General features: G+C 43.9%; 1 protein-coding gene across 4 annotated transcripts in view; it reads right to left on the reverse strand.

Moving 5' to 3' along the window:
* Nucleotides 1-21,746, reverse strand: part of TRIP13 (thyroid hormone receptor interactor 13) — a 244,675-nt gene that overhangs the window by 19,373 nt on the left and 203,556 nt on the right. For 3 of the 4 annotated variants that reach the window (XM_073630674.1, XM_073630671.1, XM_073630672.1), the window contains one exon: nt 19,923-19,992. The exons of the other annotated variant lie outside the window; for it this stretch is intronic. In XM_073630674.1, coding sequence (XP_073486775.1) covers nt 19,923-19,992 — 70 coding nt within the window. The remainder of the gene's footprint in view (nt 1-19,922; nt 19,993-21,746) is intronic. 4 annotated transcript variants of the gene reach the window in all.

The following is a 21,746-nucleotide window of genomic DNA, read 5'->3' on the forward strand; positions in this document are numbered from 1 at the left end:
CACAGTGACCCGCCATTTTTGGCTGGTCCTGTGTTTGACAGTTATTAGACATTCTCCCAGTACCCTTACCATTCCCTGTCGTCTCTTGTTTATTTCCAGAGACAAAAATACTATCATTTCTTGCTATATATTACATCGCATTACCTAGTGGCCGGCCAGATTTGGGGCGAGTTCATTACTCCCACCAGCTGGGTGCTTTTGCAGTTGGGTCAGCTGCCTTGCCTCCCATGTCCAGTCTCTCATGGTGGTCCTGTTCCGTGGCCGTCACCTCTTGGATCCTGCCTTGGCTCTCTCTGTGACTTCAGGAGAGTTATGTGCAACTGGCTATCTCCAACTCCCCTGGCTATACATCAGTGATTAGCTCACCTGTGTAAGTACAAATTTCTAATATCATCAAGCTACCATGTATTCAGATACGCAGTCTCTCTTTGAAAGTATGATACTAATTACAAATCTATAGAGATTTACTTTGTTATTTATATCTATACTAATGTTTACTACATTTATAGAATACCATATGATTGTTCTCAAATGACATTAAGTCTCTGAGGAAGGACGTCACAGTCCGAAACATGTTAGGCGTCATTTTCTAGCATGTAATTTCGCTAGCCTACCCACGGCCTTAAGGCAGCCAAGTTTCCTGCCTATGTTTCTGTACTGAGCTTACTTGTTAATAATATTGTATTTTTATATGCTACTCTTTTGTCACTGCAAATTTTATTGTATGTTATCAAAAAATATATCTTTTACTCAACACCTGGTCTGCCTTTAAAAATCCAGAGGGGTCATACCGTGCCTTGAGCACTAGGTCTCTTCTTTTGTCCAAGTTCTGTACAGAGCGGCTACCCTTTTGCATGATGATCACAGGGGGTTGCTCATTCAGCACAGCAATTAAATCACAGAACACCCTGTCTTTTTTTAGTTAGTACAATGTGTTCTCTGAATGGATGGGGTAGAGATTCATCACTGCGCCACATTTCCACCTCGTCCAATCAGAGAACAGCCTGTACTAATTGAAAAAAATCTAAAGCATTGTGAATGGCGGCATTACCAATAAGCGACCATGTTTACAATGAAGAGGGGCAGCTGCTCAGCACAGGACCCCGAAGACTGTAGCAATCACTGCAGTAGTGTCAAATACTACAGTAATGCTACACTTGCACAGCAGTCCCATATGAAATGTGTATATTTACATTGGTCCAAGCTGGAGCAATGCAAATATGCAATACCTGGAGTTCAGTTTTATTGTACAATTAAGAAAAATGTTCATTGTGAATAATCAATGTGCATAACCTAGACTAAAAGCTCTCAGTGGGCTTGGCCTGTAGGACTGCTGGCTCAGTTTATTCAAGATTAGCTGGTCAAGAGCAGCCAGAAGAGATTAGTCACTGGATTGAGCTTGGACTAATGTGTTTAAAGTTGAAGTCTACCCTACTTTTTACGTAAAACTGGCCAATGCAGACAGGGGGCCTCAGTAGGTAAAATGCACTGAGCCATTTGTAAAAAATATTGTTTGTCAACATATATCCCCCAAGTTGTCAATGGGAACGGCCAAAAAGTAAATTTACCAACTCATATCACCCAGGAATTTAAAGATATATGATCTAGCATTACCTATACCGCCTTGATCTGCTATAGATGAATATATTCAATCATCTCAAATGCCGTCCTTAGCCCATGAGATATGTATAGAACTAGATGCCCCAATAACATTGTTGGAACTTCAACAAGCGTTAGGGTCCATGAAATCAGGGAAGGCCGCGGCTCCAGATGGGTTTACTGTACAATACTATAAAAGACTATTTGAAATATTAGGCCCACGCTTGATTAATCTATTTAGTTTGATCGATTCTGGATCTTCATTCACTAGGGATACTCTAGGAGCCCACACCGCTGTGATATATAAAGAAGGCAAGGACCCTACCTTGTGCGGTAGCTATAGGCCTATCTCACTTTTGAATGTAGACCTTAAGCTCTATACTATAATCTTGGCTACCCGACTGTCAAATTATTTACAAAAATGAATCCACTTAGATCAGGTTGGTTTAATCCCGACACGTGAAGCGAGGGACAGCACTTCTAAAGTGCTGAACCTACTTCACGTGACCAAATCCACAAAAACTCCATGTGTCTTTTTAAGTACAGATGCTGAGAAAGCATTTGACCGAGTAAGTTGGCCATTTATGCTCTCCGTACTCAGACATATTGGACTTGGGGAGGTGATGATGAACCGGATAGCCAAGATATATTTAAATCTGACCGCACAGGTTAAGGTGAATGGGGTGCTCTCAGAGTCTTTTATAATTAGGAATGGTACCAGTTAGAGATGCCACTGTCCCCTCTTTTATATGCCCTTACCTTGGAGCCTTTTCTTTCCATGATCAGGCTAAATCAGGATATACAAGGAGTGACAGTGGGTAATACACAACATAAGGTCTCGGCTTATGCCGATGACCTATTATTTTCTTTAACAAATCCAGCAGTATCCTTACCAAATCTCCTTAAACAATTTGATTTATATGGTGCCTTATCAAACTTCAAAATCAATTTTTCGAAATCAGAGGCGATGGAGGTTGCACTACCAGCACAAAAACTTTTATACAAGTCCGAGGAGGCTTCCACTTTAAGTGGACTACACTTGCCCTGAATTATTTAGGCACAAAAATGCCAGCAGATTTAATCCGTACTTATGAGCTTAATTTTCCACCATTACTTACAGAGTCCAGACTGCTATTAGATAAGTGGCACCCTAATTTACATTCTTGGATCGGTAGGTATAATTTAATAAAGATGTGCATTCTGCTAAAATTTTTATACTTATTTCAGGCCCCACCGATACAGACACCGCTTTCTTATTTTTTTTTTTGTAAATTCTTTATTTGGGAAGACAGAGCATGTGGAAATACATAAACCATCACTATGCTATGTATAAAGAGAACAGTAAACTCTCCCAAAGGCAATTGATATTACAGTATATGTAGTCATACAGTAAGAGTTCGCCGCCTTTGGGGTTTCACCAAAACGCGGAAGGATAGGGAGGTTCTGCATCTCACATGTCCATTTTTACACGGCGAACACCGTATTACATGTAAAAAGGGTAACAGGGACTTTGATCCCAGGGTCAGGCGACCCATAATAAGAAAGAAAAAGGTAGCAACAAAAAAATAGAGAGGGAAGGAAGGTGAGATTAAAAAAAAAAAAAACCCCATGTGTCTCCATCCGGTCTCACCACGCCCCATCTGGGGACCAAAGAAGCGTATCGTATCACTGAAAAGTTAGATTAACAGCTCACTATATTCCTCGGAATAAACGAATCTGTGGCAAAAAAATTTTTTTTCGAGATTTGCTTGCTGAGGCCTTTCTCCGTGGCCACCAGATCTTCCTTTGCCTTTATCTCCGATATCTTTTTTAACCACACGGCTACTGATGGGGGCTGTGTCTGCTTCCAGAGCAAGGGGATGCAGCTCTTTGCCTCTGTAAGCAGGAGGGGGATAATAGATTTCCTATAGACCTTAGTAGGGATCTTGTGATGATGTAGAAGGAAGAATTCAGGGGTCTCCGGTACCTCTCAGTCTGTGAACTTTTTCACTATGCGGCGCACTTCCATCCAAAAAGAGCGGAGGATCCGACAGGACCAGAAGACATGAAGGAGCGAGCCAACCTCCTCTCCACATCTCCAACGCCGGTCCGTACTCTGGGGGAACATCTTGTGTATTCTATCCGGAGTATAGTACCACCGGGATAGTAGTTTAAATCCCACTTCCTGGTGTCTGGCACAGATAGAGGTTTTGTGAGCGAAAAGAAAGAGCCTATCTATTTGTTTCTCCATGAATTGCACCCCTAGGTCATGTTCCCATCGGGTTATATAGGGAGGTCTAAAGTCTGGGGGTTGGGCTATTAGTTGATAGATCAGGGAGATAGCATGTCTCAGTGGGGTTTGTTCCAAACTCATTAGTTCGAAGGAGGTTAGTTGCCTCCTAAAAGCCACCGGTGAAGGCAAGGAGCCAATAAAATGGGCTAGCTGTATCTTTTGCCAGAATGACAGTCCCGTCAGGGCTGGATCATCAGTGATTTGTTGTCTGTTTTTCCATTGGCCATTGACAAGGAATTGTCTGGCTTGTGATCGTTCAACCTCCAACTCTAGAAATCTAGAGTCCTTAAAGCCCCGGAACAAAGGCTGGGTTTCCGACAATGGGAGTGAGCGGGGACGGTAGCGGAGCAACTGCGAAGTCGCGGAAAGCTTTACGGGCATTTTGCCATGTTTCTCCCACCATGGGGTGGTTCAGTATTAGGTTTGGCAGGGGCTTTTGGCACCAGGGCAGCGACTCCAACCGGGTCTCCGTGACGGTGTATTCTATTTGTACCCACTGTTTCAGGGCTCCATGTCTACACCAGTCCAGAACCCGAGTCAGATGGCATGCTGTTAGATAGAGGTTAGCATCCGGCAAAGCGATACCTCTCCTCAACTTGGGGAGTCGCAGAATGGTCTGGACCAAGCGGGGGGGTTTTTGGGCCCACATAAACGCAACGAAGGTTCTATTCACTTCTCTGAGGAAAGATGCAGGGATCCGTATAGGGAGTGCCTGGAAGTGGTACAATAGCCTCGGCATGATCATTTTTATTATGCCACATCGTCCGAACCAGGAAAACATCCCCTTATGCCAGTTCTGGAGATCTCTTTTTATAGCCGACAGGAGGGGGGGGGGGTTGAGAGGAAAAATTTCTTCTACTCTACTGGGCAGAAAAATGCCTAGGTACTGAATGTGTGACGAGGCCCATTTAAAGGGGAAGTCCACTCTGACCAGGGCAGCTAGGGATGGTGGCAGGGTGACCCCCTCAGATTTCTGGTAATTAATGTGTAAGAGCGACAGCTTTTCATATGTCTTCAGTTCTGCCCGCAGGTTCGGAATAGATACCAATGGGCTGGTCAAGAAAAATAGCAGATTGTCTGCAAATGCCGCTATTTTTTGGGGGGGAAGGTGGTACCCAATCGTAAACCAGAGATGTTCGGGTTGTCTCTGCTAAACCTCAGAAAGGGTTCAAGGGTCAAGATAAATATCAGAGGCGATAGGGGACACTCCTGCCTTGTCCCATTTGTTATCGGGAATGATGGTGAAAGATGGCCATTGACCTTAACCTGTGCTGACGGGCAGGAATAAATTGCTTCGCTCCCTTAGATCTATGCACCGAAGGGTCTCAAATAGAAATGGCCAGCTCACCCTGTCGAAAGCTTTTTCAGCGTCCGTCGACAGGAGCACCATCGGGGTTTTCTGTTTCTGCGCTGCATAGATTAGGTTGATCGCTTTGGTCGTGTTGTCACGTGCCTCCCTCATGGGGACAAATCCCACTTAGTCTGAATGAATCAATTGCGGGATCAGATCTATCAGCCGTGTGGAGAGGATTTTCGTAAACATTTTAAGATCTACGTTTAACAGGGAGATCGGCCGATAATTTTGGCAAAGTAGAGGGTCTTTCCCTTCCTTCGGGATCAGCGCAATATGTGCGCGTAGGGTATCGCTTGCGAGGACCGTTCCTTCCCCTGTGGCATTGTATGCTGAAAGGAAATGTGGGGTCAGAAGCTCCCCAAAGGTCCTGTAGTATAAAAGAGTATCCATCTGGACCTGGGGCTTTACCCAGTTGCATGCGCGACATCGCCAAGGCCACCTCATCTGCCGAGATGGGTTTCTCTAGGTCAGTTAGCTCCTCATCTGAGAGGTGAGGGAGACCCGAGCTTCGGAGGTAATCTTGTATATTGCTCTGTTCCATGAGTGTCCCCCGTTCGGAAGTTGGGCGTGAGAGATTGTAGAGTGAGGTATAGTACCTTTGGAACTGGTCTGCTATGGCTTCTGTAGTATGTACCTTATTGCGAGTGTCAGTGTAAATTTCAGGAATAAACGTTCGGGCTCGTTGGGCTCTTAGAGCCTGTGCCAGCAGTTTGCCATATTTATTACTGTGCATATAGAACGTATGCCTGCATTTGGCAATCACTGCCTTTGCCCAGAGTGCATAAATGATTTCGCAAGGCTGTTAAATCTGCCAGAGCTCGGGTAGCTAGTGATTTTTTATGGGTGGCCTCCAACAACCAGATCTCATCCAGAAGTTTGATAATCTGTTGCTCTCTAGTTTTCTTGATTCAGGATCCTATCTTTATTAAGAGGCCCCTGATGTATCCCTTGTGTGCCTCCCAAACCATTGTTGGGGCTACCTCCGGAGTTACATTTTCGGCAAAGAAATGACGTAGTTCCCTAGACACTTCCTCGGCTACATCGGGCATTTGGATTAAAGAGTCGTTAATCTTCCCGTCTACCGCAACCTGCCTCTCAGGAGGCTGCAGTAGGGACTGGTTTCACACTTTCTTTGCCGAACAGTATATGCTCAAACTGATGCCCACAACACAAGTCTAGAAAACTCATCAAATAGCCCCTTACACGGTAGTGGTAGTTGAAGGTACAAGCACTGAGGCTGTTTAAGGCCTGAATTATTAAAGGCTTAGACTAATAAATGCTTTAACTGAAATGAACATGCAGCCAATGAGGTTGGAAAAGCATGAGCCCCACGTGCTCGATCCAGGTTAATCAACAATTAAGCTCAGGGGTGTCCAACCAAAGTCTGCAAGAACTACAAAGAACAGGATTGTCAGACAAACCGTAACCCCTTAGCTCAGTATATTTTACTGCTGCCTGTTATAGGAATATTAGTAATAATGTGTGTGGATCCTGACCCTCAGGGACCTGACCTGGTCCGTTGACTTAGCCTCTTCAGAAGAGCCCCAACCATTTAACACTAGCCAGGGTCATGGAGGGACAAACATGTTCCCCAAATCCAACTAACTTAGTGGAACTAAATAGAGCAAATAAAAATGTACATATAAAACATTGTCTATTACCAGATCTGGTCTCGGAAGGCATAACTCTGCTGACCGGGCCCAGCAGAGACAAGAGCTGTCATGTATCATGGCTGACATCACCGGGCTGCACACATGGTACAGATAGAGAGCGTGGGACTGCCAGATAGAGGGGAGCCAAAGGAGAGAGGAGGGGGGTGCGGGGAGATGAGAGGAAGGGGAAACGATAGGAGAGAGGAAGGGGGGAACGATAGGAGAGAGGGAGAGGGGGGGGAGGATGAGGGGGGTCAGGGATGGGGGGAGGAGATTAGCGGCATGGGGGAGGGAGGAGATGAATGGCAAGGAGGGGGGGGAGTAGATATTCCCGGACGGTGGTTATATGAAAGCTTGACAAATCAACAAATATTTCCGACATTATAGTGCATATTCCCTACCCATCTGCCTCGCCCATCCACTGCAGCGAGCCTCTGGAGCTGCACAACCCCACCCACATCCACCCATTCCCACTAACCAACAGCCCCAGTCATAACCCCCGTGTATGCTCCCCTCCCTGAATAGAGAACAGTTACTGCTGGAGGGGTTCTCGTGTGGTTTCTGGTCTTCTTCCATAGTCCCATGTTGAGATATGCAGAAGAGCAGAAGGAATATATTAACAGTTTCACGGAAGGGAGGTGGGGCTAAAATCCTGTCAGGGGTAATGGGGTTTTCTGAGGCTTTTTGCGATAGGGACCCCGGTCTTCTCCCCATACTTCACAGTTCAGGGTCCTGCACCCGCGCCGGCGTCTGGTCTCCTCTCCTACGTCTGGTAGAGCGGCGGGGTGGACCTGGCCTGGGCGCCCGAGGCGGATAGCGGGAGTAGCGGGAGTCCCAGTTAGGTAGTGGGCTCAGCCAGTCCGGAAGGTGTATGGGCTCCATGTCCAGGAAGGCGAACAGGTTCGGCAGATCCGAGTGGCGTCTTAAAGCGAAGGATGCATTGTTCTTGCAGACCGTTAGATGCAGCGGGAAGTCCCAGCGGTATGGCAAGGCTGCACAGCACAGCACAGCAGTTCCAACAGGGGTTTCAGCATGGCCCGTCTTTGCAGGGTGGCTCTAGAGACATCCGGGAAGATGGCGATTTGAGCACCATCGAAGTCTATTTGGCCCTTCGCCCATGCAGCACGGATGATTTGCTCTTTCTGGGTGTACCTATGTAGGCGGCAAATCACGTCCCGAGGTCGGTCCTGTTCAATTGGCTTAGGACCTAGCACTCTGTGCACCCGGTCGAACTCTAGTCTAGCCGGGGCATCAGTGTCCAGCACTCCAAGCAGGATCGCCTGGATAGTGTCCTGAAGGTTTACGGGGCCCGTTGCCTCGGGCAACCCCCGGATATGCAAATTATTGCGTCGGCTTCGGTTTTCCAAGTCTTCTGCATGGAGCTGAACACCCGCCAGATGATCTTGGAATGCAGTGTGCTCTCTCTCCAGATGAGCGACACAGAGCTCCAAGGCGCTCATCCTGGATTCCTCTTTGCTCAGTCTTTCATCGGGTACGTTAACCTCCGAGCGGAACTCCTGGAAGTCGCGTCTGTGTTGTTCTTCCACCCGCATGACCAGAGCCTCCATGTGGGTAGTGCACGGAGCAGGGCTCTGATGTCCGCGTCTAATTGGGAAGGCTGTGCGGGGGATCCTGATGTACCCGGGGCGTTTGGTGATGGGTTCAGTAGCGACGGCAGTCCCTCCAGGGAGCTGGGCACAGGGCGCTGTGAAGCCGCCATATCCGGAGAAGCAGTAGGTACAGGCTCTTGTCTGCCACGTGTTCCTACCGGGGACGCCGTAGATCGTGCTCTATACTGGAAGTAACTGCTAATCGGGGCCGTAGAAGTAGCTTTCGGTGTCCCCCTTGTCTTCCAACGTTTGCGGTATGTCATGGCACTGCGGAGGGTGTAGTTATAAGGGCATTGCAGTCGCTTTTTGCGGGTCGGGAGCTCTAGCAGTAAGTGTCCTCATTCCGCCAAGATCAAGCCACGCCCCCCCGCTTTCTTATTTTAAGCAGGTGCAGGCATTGTTTACAAGGTTTTTTCTGGGCGCATAAGTAACCACGTCTTTCACGCACCTTATTAACCTTACCAAAACAATATGGTGGCTTGGCGTTGCCAGATGTCAGGAGATTATCAAGCAATTCAACTTGGTAGAGTAATTGATTGGCAACGCCATAGTGACCTGAAGTTGTGGGTGCAAGTAGAACAGTGCCAATCCCCAAAACCTTTGAGGAGGGCGCTGTGGTGCTGGGATTTTGTGCCGCCGGATCTAAAATCTCATCCCTTGATAGGGAATACTTTGAAACAATGCCTACACGCTATTACATACGCGGAACTAAATGTCAACATCTCCATTGACCCCAATAATTGGGAACCCCAAATTTATAGCAGGCCTTTCAACCATGCAATTTTTGACTCTAAGGGAGACTGAGCGAACTATTGCATCACAGTTTGTGACGGGAGATAGATGGCCTAATATGGAGCAGCTAACTGACCCTGGGGACCCCTACCAACTTGCGTTCTGGAATGCAGCTCAATTATATTATTTTCTTCAGACTTTACCAGACCCGCAGGCATATACTAGACAACTGACTAAATTTGAGGAGCATTACTCGGGAACAGAACCATTGTCTCACGTCCTCTTACAGATGTATAAGTTACTTAACTCCCCTAGGGAGCAACCAAAACTGGCCTGTGTGTTAAAATGGAGTACAGATTTGCATCACACTGATTTACAAATTCAAAATATGATTGAGCTTTCCTATAAATCTTCAATCTGTACCAAAATACAGGAAACCAATTATAAGATATTTACAAGATGGTATATGACGACTTCATGCTATCATTCCAGATGCGTCAGAGCATTGCTGGCGATGTGGTACAGATAAAGGGACAATTCTGCATACATTTTGAACGTGCCCTAAGTTGACTTCTTGCTGGGCAATGGTTCAAATGATTGCCCAGAAACTTACTGATTTTTAAATCCCGAATGACCCAGCTTTTTTTTTTATTACATATTACCACTATACCAACGAAAACATATAAAAAAAAATCTGTCCTATATCATTTAATAAATGCAACTAAATCCTGTATACCTTTGATGTGGAAACAGCAGAATCCACCAACCACAACATTATGGCTGAGGAAGGTGGAAGACATTAGAAAGATGGAGGACCTGATATTGACAGCAACTGATAGGATATATATAAAAAGACATGGACCTCTTGGAATTTGTTTAATAATTCAGAAGAGGGTAGCTCTCTCTTAGGGCTGTGAAACGCGGATATGAGTCTGAGTTAAGAGATATGATGGATGTGTGATCAAAGAGACATCAGATGCAATACTAAGCGCCATTTTCGGAATCCTTTTCCTATCTATTTATTTTTTCCCCTTCCCTCCTCTCTAAAACTTCCCTTCCCTCTCCCCCCCCTTTTTTTTTTATGTTACGTTAGATCTCCTCTTGTCCTCTATTTAGATTTGTTTTTTAAGTTAAAGTATAGGGAATGAAGCAGAGGTGCTTTGTCACATAAGGTGATAAGAAGCAGGAACTTCGATTACTGTAGCAGTGAGATAAGGGGATAATTAGATTTTTGAGTTTTTGAATGTATAAATTTAATATATGTTAAGTTTCTTTTGTAATACTGTATATGCTTATTATTTTAGACTATGATCTCCCATTCTGTAAACACTGTTATAGTATGTACAGTGGGGATCGAAAGTTTGGGCACCCTAGGTAAAAATGTGTATTAATGTGCATAACGAAGCCAAGGAAAGATGGAAAAATCTCCAAATGGCATCAAATTACAGATTAGACATTCTTATATGTCAAAAAAAAGTTAGATTTTATTTCCATCATTTACACTTTCAAAATTACAGAAAACAAAAAAAATGGTGTCTGCAAAAGTTTGGGCACCCTGCAGAGTTAATATCTTGTACTGCCCCCTTTGGCAAGTATCACAGCTTGTAAACGCTTTTTGTAGCCAGCCAAGAGTCTTTCAATTCCTGTTTGAGGTATCTTTGCCCATTCTTCCTTACAAAAGTCTTCCAGTTCTTTGAGATTTCTGGGCTGTGTCACGCACTGCTCTTTTAAGGTCTATCCATAGATTTTCAATAATGTTGAGGTCAGGAGATTGTGAAAGCCATGGCAAAACCTTCAGTTTACGCCTCTTGATGTAATCCCCTGTGGATTTTGAGGTGTGTTTAGGATCATTATCCATTTGTAGAAGCCACCCTCTCTTTAACTTCAGCTTTTTCACAGATGGCATCAAGTTACCATCCAAAATTTGCTGAAATTTTATTGAATCCATTTTTCCTTCTACTCGTGAAATGTTCCCTGTGCCACTGGCTGCAATACAACCCCATGCTTAACAGTTGGACAGAGGTTCTTTTCATTAAATTCTGTGCCCTTTCTTCTCCAAACGTACCTTTGCTCATTCTATTTTAACCTCATCGGTCCACAGAACTTGTTTCCAAAATGCCTCAGGCTTGTCTATATGTTCATTTGCAAAGTTCAAACGCTGATTTTTGTGGTGAGGACTTAGAAGAGGTTTTCTTTTGATGACTTTTCCATGAAGACCATATTTGCACAAGTATCTCTTTATAGTGGAATAGTGTACCACAACTCCAGTGTCTGCCAGATCTTTCTGGAGGGATCGTGCAGTCAAACGTGGGTTTTGAATTGCTTTTCTCACAATCTTGCGAGCTGTTCTGTCTGATATTTTTCTTGGTCTTCCAGATCTTGCTTTAACTTCCACTGTTCCTGATGACTGCCATTTCTTAATTACATTCCGAACAGAGGATATTGACATCTGAAAACGCTTTGCTATCTTCTTATAGCCTTCTCCAGCTTTGTCAACTATTTTCAGTTTCAGTTTTCTAGACAACGGCTTAGAAGAACCCATGGTGCAGATTGTTGGGGCAAGGTCAGATGAGTCTGGCCATTTAAAACCTTTGAGATTTACATCACCTGGTCTTCCCAGACGATGATTGAGAACAATCCATGACACTGGCAGGTCTCAGCTTTGCAAAGGGGGCAGTGCATGCTATACATTCTGCAGGGTGCCCAAACATTTGCAGAAGCCATTTTTTTGTTTTCTGTAATTTTAAAAGTGTAAATGATGGAAATAAAATCTAACTTTTTTTGACATATTATAAGAATGTTTAATCTGTAATTTGATGCCATTTGGAGATTTTTCCATCTTTCTTTGGCTTCGTTATGCACATTAATACACATTTTTACCTGGGGTGCCCAAACTTTCGATCCCCACTGTATATGCAATTCATTCCCGAAAAAAAAATTAATAAAATCATATTTGATAAAAAAATATTGTTTCATGCAAATCCCCAATTTTTACATTTTTATGTACTGGCTTTTTTCCATGACACTGCAGATGTTGGGTACTGCCCTCTGCACTTCAGGAGACTTCCTGATTTCTAGACTCAAGCACTGCAGGGATTGGGGAGAGAGAATGTGCACTACACATGCAAGGCTTTTGAATCAGGAAGTTCGCCCATTCCTGCTTCATTTTATATTACTGATGTCCCTGGTTTGTATGGCCAGTAATAAAAAAAAAAAAAAAAGGTGAACTTAGCCTTTAACTTAAGTCTAGCACTGTTGTAAGAGCTAATCACGTGCACCGAATTTGAACACTCTCATTTCAATACACGTTGAGTTTCTAAAGCTGGCCTCAGATGGTTCGTTTTTTAGTTGAGCTGAACAAAAATCAAACTAACAGATTCCTCCATGCACACGAACATCCCCCTGCAGGGGCAATGTATTCTGACAGCTTGACCCGCCACTGTCAGAATACACTGATCAGTTGATGCAGTGGCATTTGTCAGCTTTTTTAGGTGTGCACGCGTTTACATAGAAAACTGTGTTTAAGTGTCCTGTTTAATTTGCAAGATGACTACATAGCTATTGTAACTGGCTGTTTTGCAATCTTGTCCTGCAAGAGTGCAGGAACAGGGATGCAAAATAAAATACGATTCCTTGGAGTACATAGCATCCACTGCTTGAGCAAATAGTCCAGCAACTGCCGCTACTATTTAACACTCAGCCTAGTGCTTTTAGTAAATGTGCCAAGGGAATGCATGTGTCACCAACCTCTTAACATGCCCCTTTTTGCTTGTGTCCCTCCGACAGCTTCAGCCAGCAAAAAATGGAGCTTTTAAACATACTTCCGTGGTGGACGTTGCCACACACCAATGCAGTGCTAAGCTCCGCCCCTTCCATCACGTCGCGCCTCCATCTTTAAAAGAGCGGTTTCCCGCGCAGGCCTCCGATCCGAAAGTATTGGCGTGTGTGTGGGGGGAGGGCAAGGAGGAGACTTGGTACAGTAAAAGACGGAGCGGCATCGCCCATCATTCTGGCCTCCCCTTATCGACGTGGGAGAGCTTTGTCCAGATAGGGGCTATTTTTTTGTAAGAAAATCCCCCCTCAATCTTACCGGTGGCCTGAGCTGCTCGCCGGAGGGAATCTGCAGCTTCTGCTGAGACAGCGTGATCCTTGAGGAAAGCATGACAAGGTACGTGCTCTATACAGCCCCCAGTGGTGACTTTTAGGCATGACAACATTTACTTTTTTAAAGGAGACAATTCATAAGAAACTTTAAAAATTCCTTAGAAATCTCCACTTATCTTTCCCACCACAGGGTTTTCTGTGGTAAAACCAACAGACCCAATCTTCACCTCTCACGGTGGGCTCCGTTTAAAAACCTTCAGGAACCGGGGCCCCTTTTTATCAGGGGATCCACACTACTGGACCCGTAAAAGACTCCGCCAGAAAAACATTATGGCTAAAAAAAACAAAAGTACTGGATGCCGGGGTCCAGCTCTCCAAAAAGAGAAGCGCTACGGGCCAAGCCTTGTATCTTCTGCCATGAGGCTGGGTACCATTCAATTCGGCCTGAAAAGACACTTTGAATGGATCCGGCTGCATAGCTAGCCCCAGCAAGGATTGCTCCAGTGGAGCTCTGCACAGCAGATCTTTACTCGTGACCAACACCTAAGACACTGGCGAAAAAACTGATATACTCCCAGTAGTGGGAGGGGTTATATAGGGAGTGGACTTTCTGTCTTAGTGTGTGCCAGTGTCCATCACCTGAAGGTGGCCTATAACCCACATAGTAATTACTATGGCTCTGTGTCCCGTGAAGTAAGATTAAGAAAAAACCCTTCTGGTTTGCGCTTCTGTTTGGAGCTTGGAGGCAGAAAAAACGTAAAACTCTCCTAAACTCGTCTAAACTTTGTACAAAAAAATGCTCTATATGAGCAATTTTTTACTCCCGAGAGAACAGACCTTTTTTTAAGTCCAGTGTGCATGGAGCCTAAGAAACAGGCAACAAAGGAAATGAAGGCCAACAGGTCCACAAAACAAACAGGTTAACAGAGGGGGCTGAATAGATTACAGAACAGCCTGAAGAACTTTACAAAGCCAGCATTAGCTGAGGCCTGGGCATCTTAAAAGTGTGGACAGAAGACCAGATGGCAGCCTTGCAAATCCTTGAAACAGTTGCCTGATGCTGAGGGAGGAACACTGTCCCCAAAAGAACAACTTGCATGATAAATTGTTAAATCCACCTAGCAATGGTGGAGCAAGAATCAGATTGCCCCTTACAGTTCAGGTTTAGGAATAACAAGCTGTGTCAGACTGTCTTAAGGAAGCTGCAGTTTCCACATCCAGACAATAGACAGACAATAGAGTGAAATCTTGTTAGGATGTTTTTGAGCAGGACAGAGATTGTAGGACAATGTCCTGATTAGGTGGAAAGAAGAAGCCAAAACAAAACCAAAAAAGCTTTACCCCCTAGCCTCTCTAGCTTGTGTAATGGGTGTATTGCAGTCATGGCTCCTCTCTGTCTACAAACAATCATGTATATGATAGAGAAAGCTGACACACAGCAGGAGATCCATAATCCAAATGTATTGTTAGAAGGCAAATATATCTGATGCAACAATGACACTAATGTGTTTCAGCTGTTAAGAAGAAGCCAAAAACAAAAAAAAGCTTTACCCCCTAGCCTCTCTAGCTTGTGGAATAGGTGTATTGCAGTCATGGCTCCTGTCTGTCTACAAACAATCATGTATATGATAGAGAAAGCTGACACAACTGGAGATCCATAATCCAAATGTATTGTTAGAAGGCAAATATATCTGATGCAACAAGGACACTAATGCGTTTCAGCTGTTAAGCCTTACACATAGCAACTAGTGAATTGTCATTAACCATTCTGACTAATCTCAAGGAAATTGAAGAAATCTCCTCTCAATATTCAGCTGTGAAATCAAACTTGCAACCATTAAAAACAATATGATCAAACAGCAAATCTTCGTCTTATAACCAACTCACAATCGAAAAATGTAGTCACATAAAATGAATGCAAACAAATGAAGTAAGATATCTCTTAAAATCTTTTTCCACCTTACATCCTCCCTTTCTATTCATTATATGTAGTCCCTCATGACCTGGGTTTCAACAGCAAAACCATCAAAGCTGGGACCAAAAAACAGAACGGCAAATCAGTTTTTGAGACAAAGATTCAAACGAACCAGGAGGGTCAGCGGAAAGTCCACCAGGAGTCAAACAAGTACTATGTCCTCCTTGGCCAGTTTGGTATGATGGGAATCACCTGAATGTCCTCCATCTGGATCCTGTGGAAGTTTCAGAGGAGAAAAGATGTAGATCAGGTTGAACACATCCCATTGAGCCACCAAAGCATCCACTTCAAAGCCTAGAGGATTCTCTGGACCTGGGGATAAACCTGTTCAGTAGAGTAGGTGAAGACACTACTCTACTAAATCCAAACATTGATGACTGAGGAAATCCACCTGCCAATTGACCATGCCCAGAATGTGCACAGCAAATGGGAATGGATAGTTTAGCCAAAACCAAAAATAAGTCTACATGTCTTTAAGCTGCAAGACTTTTGGTTCTCCCTGATGGTTGATCTATGCCACTATTGTGGCATTATCTGACTGAATCTGAGATGACCTTGAAGTTGAGAAGTTTAGCCTTGTAGGGACAACCAAGTCGCTCTGCGCTGCATGATTGAGACAAGTTTCATCTGACAACCAAGTCCCCTACATCAAGATGGTATCTGAGACTCCTCCCCAGCCCAATAGGTTGGCACCCTTAATGAGAACCTTACTGACCAGTGGGAAGAGAGACACTCCCGACTCAAACTATGGACTTATGACCCACCATGGTAGGACAATCCTGGTTTCATTGGTCAAGAGGATTTGACAGTCTTAGCTTTCTTGCCAGAATGTTAAATTGCAACTCTCTGAAGCGGAATTGGGCATAAAGAACTGCCTTAAAGGAGGCCACCATTAAGCCTGGAGCCCTCATGCAAAAGTAGTGGGTTTGTTAGCTCCTGAGCTGCAAAGTCTGAACATGGAAGTAGAAGGTCTGGAGTTTGTCCTGATGGAGGAAAACCTTGCCTTGCATAGGGTTGCATCATGGATTAGGCTAAGATACTCCAAGCAATGAGATGATTCCAATGAAGACTTCTGGAGATTCAGGATCCACTCAAATCTCTGTTGGGTCTGGGCAGTGGATCTAGCAAAATAGAAAGGCGCACCGACCTAGTGCATTATCACAATAAAATTTATAAAAAAATTAAAAGAGCAATATATACTTAAACGTGATTGATAAAAATGCATATCATAGCAAAATGTCCTCCACTGCATGGAAATCTACACTGCAGGAGAATATTTGCATTCTGGGCAGTGGATGACAGAGCCTGAGATGACTGTCCTCTCAGAAGAAGGAGGCCATTTAGAAGTCCCAGTTGGGGTGTCCTGAGAGTGCAACAAACAAGGAAAGGACCGGGGCTAGGACCATGGTGAAAACCCTAGATGCAGAGGACCAAGGCTAGAACTGTGCTGAAAACCTAAAATGCAGCGGACAAACCAAAGGACAGGGCAACTAATTCATAATATGATGAGCCCCCAGCAAAATACTGGAAACGTTAATGCGCAGGGAAGATGGGGACATGCAAGTAGCCATTCTGGAGGTCCATGGAGGCCAAGAGGTCCCCTAAATGGAAGTAAGCAATGACTGACCGGTGAATTCCATATGGAACTTTTCAATCCAGAGGAAAGTGTTTAAAACCTTCAGATCCAGTGTAGGGTGGATGCGCCTTTTGCCTTGGGGTGGTAAATACGTTTGAATGAAAATCTTGGAACCGATCTTGCTCTGCAACAGTGACAAGAGAATTTCTTCCAGGGCATCCTGGAGGTCCACCAGTCTCTGAAGGGACATTGGCAAGTTTGAGAACATGATGTGAGGTGGCGCAAGAGACCAAAATTTCAGCTTGTAGCCACTGCATACCAATCTCTGGATACAAATGTCACAAGACTATATGGCCAGAAAGAGCACCAGATGTCTGCCCCTTTCAAAAGCAGGGGCATCCCATACATATCTTCCCCTTTCAAAAGCAGGGGCATCCCTTACATAGTTACATAGTAGGTGAGGTTGAAAAAAGACACAAGTCCATCAAGTCCAACTTATGTGTGTGATTATATGTCAGTATTACCTTGTATATCCCTGTATGTTGTGGTCGTTCAGGTGCTTATCTAATAGTTTTTTGAAACTATCCATGCCCCCCCACTGAGACCACCACCTGTGGAAGGGAATTCCACATCCTTGCCGCTCTTACAGTAAGGACCCCTCTATGTAGTTTATGGTTAAACCTCTTTTCTTCTAATTTTAATGAGTGGCCACATGTCTTGTTAAACTCCCTTCCGCAAAAAAGTTTTATGCTTTTGTGGGGGTCATCAGTACGGTATTTGTAAATTTAAATCATGTCTCCTCTCAAGCGTCTCTTCTCCAGAGAGAATAAGTTCAGTGCTCACAACCTTTCTTCATAACCAATATCCCTCAAACCCTTTATTAGCTTTGTTGCCCTTCTTTGTAATCGCTCCATTTCCAGTACATCCTTCCTGAGGACTGGTGTCCAGTACTGGACAGCATACTCCAGGTGCGGCCGGACCAGAGTCTTGAAGAGTGGAAAAATGATCGCTTTATCCCTGGAGTTAATCCCTTTTTTAATGCATGCCAATATTCTGTTTGCTTTGTTAGCAGCAGCTTGGCATTGCATGCCATTGCTAAGCCTATCATCTACTAGGACCCCCAGGTCCTTTTTCATCATAGATTCCCCCAGAGGTTCATCCCCCTAGTGTATAGATTTCATTCATATTTTTACCACCTAAATGCATTATTTTACATTTTCTACATTAAACCTCATTTGCTATGTAGTTGCCCACCACATTAATTTGTTCAGATCTTCTTGCATTCTTCCTTTATTGAGAAGAGAACACATTTGTGGAACTGGTAGACTGAGGAGTTCAGGCCTTCTGGGGGAACGGAAGTCCAGGCTTTGTCTTGTAATTGTGGAAAAAACAAAAGAAACTCTTCATAGGGTCAGAAAAAAAGTTCTTCCCAGAAGGGGCCAACTTTATTGTTCCTGTGAAAAAGGGTAATTTTCCTCCCAGTGACTTCCTTGATAAAACTGTCCAGGGATTCACTTGCCATGTCTGTCCTGGGCCTACAGATGGGGCAGCAGAGCACAGAATACATGACAGAGGTAGTTGGGGGGTCTGGGTTTGGTACCTGCCTTATGTCAGTTGCAACGAATCAGTGAAATAACCCAGGCTGGTGACCTTTGGAATGGCTTAGGCAGGCTGCTCCAGGTCAAACAACATGTGCACTGCATCACAAAGGACCGAAATGGTCCTTACATTTAGTAGAGATTTCAATAGGCTGAGACTCCTCGGGACCAGGTCAACAAAAGCAGACAAAGCACAACCCTTATCCTCCTAAGCAATCCCTGCGTTCTGAGTAAGCCAACATGGCTGAAGTCCTCGATATAACTAAGACAAAGCTGCAGAGAACTCCTCTCTGGATAAGTAGAAAGGAACCGCCCCTAAAAGAGGTTGAATAGGCCTCTGAGGAGGGTAGAAACTCAGGCAGGGGACAGAGGTCTAGGCTATTGGGGCTCACAGGTGCTCTGCAAGCTGGCAAGGCCACGCAAGTGCAATTATGACATAAAATTGCTGCAAGTGAGGGGTTCCCACAAAGGGGTACTCCTGATACACTGCCAAGGCAGGAAGGATTAACGATCTGTGAATAGTCACTTGGAGGCAGCAGAGAGCCCAATTTGAGCAGATGGTGACAAAATGTAAGCTGGTCCACACGCGTAGTTCAAAATGGCAGGGTACATGCGCAGTACGAGTCACCATGGTGGAATCAGTGCAGGCTAAATTGGGGTGTCTGGGCAGTGGGGCCAGAGGCTGACACCAAAAGTGTTGACTCTCCCACCATCACACTTGTGAAAAAGAAGTGTCGCAGATGGAGCTACCAAGATTTTTAACCCCTTGGGGGACTTGGATCAGTCAAACAGGCTCCCAGAAGGGCCAAAGCCATGACCTTTTGCAGCACTGATCTTTAGACTCCCGCGGTCCTCACCAGATAAATAAGTAGGATACTTCTAGTGGGTATACGCCCTAAGAAAGCTTTGGGGAAAGGGTTTCCTCAGATGGGTGGACTACGTCCATAAGCCAGTAAACCACTCTGTGGCTAACTCATTACATTTCACCAAGGGTAGCTAGATTCCAGTGCACAAAGGAACACAATACAGGCCAGCCCCGCAAATTATTCCCAGTGGATTCTGGGTACAGCTTCCAGGAAAAAGATGAACATCAGTCGATCCAGAAGCAGAGCCCCAGAGCCTTTGCAGGAACTCCAAATTCTTGCTAATAGAAAAAAATCCAGACAGAAAGAGGTGGAACAAATAAGTCATGATTTGCTTCTCTCACAGCAGGACACTAGCAAAAATTAGCATGCTGGATGTAGGAGGGGTTATACTTGTTTGCCAGTCTTCTAAAGGCAGCTGCATAGTCCCAAGATCCTGTCTACTTCTACTGTGTTCAACAATGTATGATTAAGATAAAATATTTAAAATCCTCTGCTAAACGAGAGAGCCAAATTTGCACCAAATGGGCACCAGATGCTACTGGTAAGTTGCTTGATAAATTCTCTTCATTGTGCTTATTACTTACTTGTATGAAAAGTGCATGTGCCAGAAAGGGAATTTTTCTCAGAACCCTGCCACTTAGACCTTCACTTTTTCTGAAACAATATAAAAATTGCAGTAAAAATATTTTGTGACATAGTTTAATTGATAATTAATGTATAATATTTACCATATAAATCAAACTATACATACACAAAGGTTACCTTTAGAAAAATCAATATGTCAAAACTAACAGAAGATTCAGATACAATAACTGGATTTGAATGCAATTATCACCTGTGAAAGGCATGCTCAGTTCCACCCCTCCAATGTCTGCTTGCTGGTATCGAGAACCAACAATGTAGCTGATGAGGTGGGGCCAAGCTTGGCCTTTACTTAGAATTACAGGTTTACTTAACCACTTCAGCCCCGGAAGGTTTTACCCCCTTAATGACGGGCCATTTTTTGAGATACGGCACTGCGTTACTTTAACTGACAATTGTGCGGTCATGCAACGCTGTACCCAAATAAAATTTATGTCTTTTTTCCCCCCACAAATAGAGCTTTCTTTTGGTGGTATTTGATCACCTCTGCGGTTTTTATTTTTTGCACTATAAACAAAAAAAGACTTGCATTTTTGGAAAAAAAAACTAAAATATTTTTTACTTTCTGCTATAATACAAAAAAAAATCTAATGTCTTCATCAATTTAGGCCAATATGTATTCTTCTACATATTTTTGGTAATAAAATCATAAGCATAAGCATATATTGAATTTTAAGGTATGGCGCTTCCTTATAAAGTGTGTACTAGATAATAATGTGACCGATATGAACTATACCATACACAAACAGTGATAAGTGATCATATAAGTGTCCCCATAACTGGTAAAATATATATGTGATACGAAACGTGAAGAAGACCCTAATTGGGTACCATACACCTATATGCCCAGGTAATTTCCAAAAAGTACCACTAGGTGTGGCTGCTGATACACTATGCAGCTAATATGATGATTCCAACATATATATATGCAAAAAATAAAAAATAATATAATATACCAGTGCAATTAAATCCAAAAAATTGTTATATACCCAAATGGTCTGCAAAATGTGTAATAGCTTATATGGATAGAAAAAATGTTCTGTCACAAGTAATGCATCCCAAAATGCAAATAGCGGAAAATTATATGTATATAAATATGCAAAAAGGTTGTATACCAGTGCAATCAAATCCAAAAAATATGTATCAAAATGATCTACACAATGTGTCTCAACATATTTGAATAAAGAAAGAATAATAAAAAATATTAAAAAACACAAAAAACTGTCACACGTGATACGTCCCAGATTACAATTAGCAGATGAAGAGAAAAAAAAAAAAAAAAATTAAAAAGTTCCAAGAGCTTGGTGACTGTGGTGCCCTTATAGATGAAAGATCCGTGACTTCTGTGCTCCCCCTTTTGGCTCCCCACTCACCGACTCCCACTGCCCCTGCAGGGGTAACAGACACTTCAGGATCCCAATCCCGTCCTCTTGGCCGATATCCCGTGGTCACTGAGATAGGATGTCCTCTCTCCCAGGCGTTTCCAAATAGCCTCTTTGTACCACCTCCTTATATCACGTCCAAGACAGGGATCCCCAAAGAAATCCTCATAAAAAGAGATGCCACCTCATAGTGTAGTAATTAAATTAAAACTTTATTGCCATAAAAAACTCCCCACATGGGAGAAATTAAAAGCATGTAACACTACACTATGGGTGAAGCCGAAAGCCAGGAAGTAATTCACCGCAGCGTGCGGTCCAGCTGCGTTCCAGGCTCTCTCGCTCCGTACCCGGAAATGACGTAAGTGTGTAGCTCCGCCTTACGCG

This window comes from Aquarana catesbeiana, linkage group LG05 (genome assembly GCF_042186555.1).
Source record: "Aquarana catesbeiana isolate 2022-GZ linkage group LG05, ASM4218655v1, whole genome shotgun sequence".
In the NCBI taxonomy this organism is placed as follows: Eukaryota; Metazoa; Chordata; class Amphibia; order Anura; family Ranidae; genus Aquarana; species Aquarana catesbeiana.